The 3,597-nt window shown below is 39.6% G+C and overlaps 1 protein-coding gene across 1 annotated transcript in view; it reads left to right on the forward strand.

Annotated features, from left to right (window-relative positions):
• ntrk3a (neurotrophic tyrosine kinase, receptor, type 3a) overlaps positions 1 to 3,597 on the forward strand; it is a 550,968-nt gene that overhangs the window by 291,126 nt on the left and 256,245 nt on the right. The window contains exon 8 of the mRNA XM_050073398.1: positions 384 to 496. Within this exon, the coding sequence (XP_049929355.1) occupies positions 384 to 496 (113 nt within the window). The remainder of the gene's footprint in view (positions 1 to 383; positions 497 to 3,597) is intronic.

Genomic DNA, 3,597 nt, shown 5'->3' on the forward strand with positions numbered 1-3,597 from the left:
ATAACAAATAAAAGTGGCTGCGAGGTTTTCCAGGTCGGATGTAAAAGACTAAGAACGAGGCTTTCAAATGAATTATAATCTAGTTTAGGTTTAGGGCTGATTAACAGACTAGAGTTAAAAATGGCTGCAACTCCCCCTCCTCGGCCGCTGCCTCGAGGAATGTGGGTATTATTATGACTGGGAGGAGTGGATTCATTTAGACTAACATATTCATCTTGACACAATCAGTGTCTCTCCCATTTCCGTCTCAGTATTTCCTCTGGTGTTTTTTGACGTACTACCACAATCCAGTGAAATGACTGACAATCACTGCAGTGCAGGTACATGTGATGTGAATAAATAAAAGTTTTAATGTTGTGCTTTGTTCCCTTTGGTCTCCTCAGTTCCTCCTTCCATCGTGAGGCTGAAGGAGCCAGAGCGGCGCCATGACACATGCATAGAGTTCACAGTTCGAGGTTCACCCCACCCCACCTTACGATGGTTCTACAAAGACAAGGTGCGTTTCATTTGTGTGGATGCTAAACTATGATCTAATCAACCAATTGTAGAATATGGATACTCTAAATCATGCCTTGATATTTCATGGTTGCTCGCTGAATGCCTGTTTGTTTACCTTAGCAGAATAAAATTCTCTCCATGGAGATTACACCGTGAAGAAACAGAAACATATGTTCATATGTTATCAAAATGGAACTGCACTTTTGGGTTAAAACATATCTATAAAAACAATACTTTCATTTACAAGTTACAGTATATTCACTGAGTTTTCATTGTGTTTTAGAAGATGATGACATATTTTATATGGAAAATAATCTCCAAGATTACCAGTAATGAAGTTTACAGTATTATAATCCTAGTTCTATTAGAACAGGTGGAGCCTTCTACTGGAGTTTTTGGGTAATACTCCTCTAATCACAAGCATGCATTTGCACACTGAAGTGTTGGAGGACCAAAAGCACTGCTTCTAGCTCAAGGAGGTTGATTGTCATTTAGGGCCATGAGTTAATGAGTTGCCAGCATGCTTATGATATTAATTTAATTATCAAATTATATATTGTGGGCAGGGCAACACAATGGTTTGAGTTCAAGCTATGAGAAAGAATAGTATAAGTAGCATCGTTAACACTGTGCTACATCACAGAGAAATACAAAACCATATACTAATAAACCTTGCAAAGCAGTAATGACTGTGTAAAAATGGCTAATTGGCATGTAGAGCGTGCTTGCTTTCAAGAGCGTGGTGGAAGGTTGCGTCTGAGGTTGCTAAGCAACCTTAACAAGCATCATATAGCCTATTTATCTGAAATCTGAGTGTAGAGCTGATCTTCTTTCAGGCACTGTTTATAAGTTTGTAGACCTATCATCCCTGGGACAGATATAAAGCTCTGGGTAGCCCTGCATTAAATGATCAACTTTTCCGTATTTCACACAGACTGAATATTTCAAAAAAGGGAAATACATCTGTCAGCTGTGATTGGTTTGTAACGTGACTAATGTCCGACGGCTGAGTGTGCATGGCCTCTTCTTGTGTCTGTCCTTTCAAAATAAATGCCCACATAGTCCAGTCATATAACTTCTGATTTATTTTGATATGGTGCAGCTCCTAATAGAGTTTCACTTTTGTTTTTTTGAAATCTTGCCGACTAATGACCTTTCTGGTCGATTAAATTTGGTCGAGCATTAGGGGGCAGCCCTAGAGAACATCATGTAGTATATTCTGGGATCATGAAGTATATCTTATATAATCATAAACATACATTTCATAAAAAATTCATTCATTTATTTCAACTTTTTTTTTTGTATCTTTATTTTTATTGTGTAATGCAGTGATAACAAGTGAACACGAGCACAGGACATAGAAGCAGACAGAAGAAAAAATACAAGATTGGGCAGAAACATACTATATAAGCTGTAGAAGCTGACAGCATGGTGAGCAACCCCCAGTCCCATCGGAGGGGATGCTCATCCTCATCAGCAACCTTCACATGTGTAGACCTGGTGGAAACCTGTATTCATCTCTCATGCAGTAACAAGATGCTCAAGAATGTATCCACGAATGGTCAAACATATAGCTAGCAGCCAGGACTGCCCTGTGGGGACATTAAGAGGGGGATGGTACTGATGGTGTATGATCATATGTGTGTGTGTGTGTGTGTGTGTGTGTGTGTGTGTGTTGTAATGTTTTTGTGTAATTAGTGTACGGGGAGATAAATGAAATGAAATAAAAACAACTAGTCAAAGAAGGAGAAAAAAACAATTGGGGGGTACTAGGACGAAAATCAAAAAAAGAAAAAGAAAAGAAAGAAAGCGAAAAAGGGATGCGAAGCAATAAAGTAAATGAGGAATAAATAAGTTAAATGAATGACAACAATAATAACAATCACAAATGCATCAACAATGCTAATAATAAAAATAACGTCAACAACAAAAACAACAACAATAATAACTAAAGCTGCAAGCAGCATTGGGTGGGACCTCGGACTCGCACGTAGACAGTTAAAGACAAAAGTTTTAGACAGTTTTAAACCCCTCTTCACTCTAGCTCACAGCTGACAATTTTTACACATTTACTCATGTTACTTTCAGAGGCAGTAGCCCATTTCCTGTTGGATTAAAGTCAGGGGTGTCAGGATGGCAGTTTTGGTTTGATCTTTGTACGACATTCCTACTGGCCACAGCGGCCATTTTAGTGTGTCTAGGTGGTGCTAGAGAGCCCATTTTGGTACTTTTGGGGTTCATTTTTGCATTTTGTCAAATTTTTCGCCAGTCCTGACATGCATGCCAATTTTGGGGAATTTTTGAGCATGTTTAGGTGGTCAAATTCCAGCTCAAAGAGACGGTGGAAGAAAGAATAAAAAATAATAATAATAATTAAAGCTGCAAGCAGCTGTGATCAGGCTCTCGCTCCCCCATGCAACCGTGGGGGCCTGAGGCACACGGGGGCTGTGCCGCGAAGCGAGAAGGGAGAAAAAACCTGGCAGGAGCGAAAAAACGCAATGTTTTGTTCATCCACCAGGGGCACTGGGAGTGTAATTAAATGTGTGCAGGTGTGTCCAGGGGCGAACCCTCATCACACGTGAAGTTTCGAGCAAATCGGACAATGTCAATGTATGAGAGGGCATTTCCTGTTTCCACAAGGGGGCAGCATGAGCAAGATTGCTTACGAGCATATGGAGGCGTTGAGGGCAGGGCTCTTATCATGTACAGAAATTTTCACAAGACAGTCTGGCTGCAGACCTCCACTCTCAGGACCCTTCCTTGCAGACCTGCACTGTGAGGTCTCTTCCACTCTCAGGACCAGAAGTTTATTCGAAGCCTTTCAAAATAAAAGCGGGTATACCGGAATATTCGAAGCCTTTCAAAATAAAAGCGGGTATACCGGAAGCACGTATTTGTCGTTCCCATGTGAATTACTTTATTTCTTGGGGCTTTATTTTATGTATATAATGTAAATATGTTTTAAAAGCGAGTATACGAGAAGTAGCCTACATATTTTCTAGTTTTCCGTGTGACCATACTTTAATTCTTGGGGCATTATTTTATTTCTAAATATGTAAATATGATTTATGTGTATTCATGTTCAATTAAAAAGATTTT

The sequence above is a fragment of the Epinephelus moara genome, chromosome 20 (assembly GCF_006386435.1).
Source record: "Epinephelus moara isolate mb chromosome 20, YSFRI_EMoa_1.0, whole genome shotgun sequence".
Taxonomy (NCBI): domain Eukaryota; kingdom Metazoa; phylum Chordata; class Actinopteri; order Perciformes; family Serranidae; genus Epinephelus; species Epinephelus moara.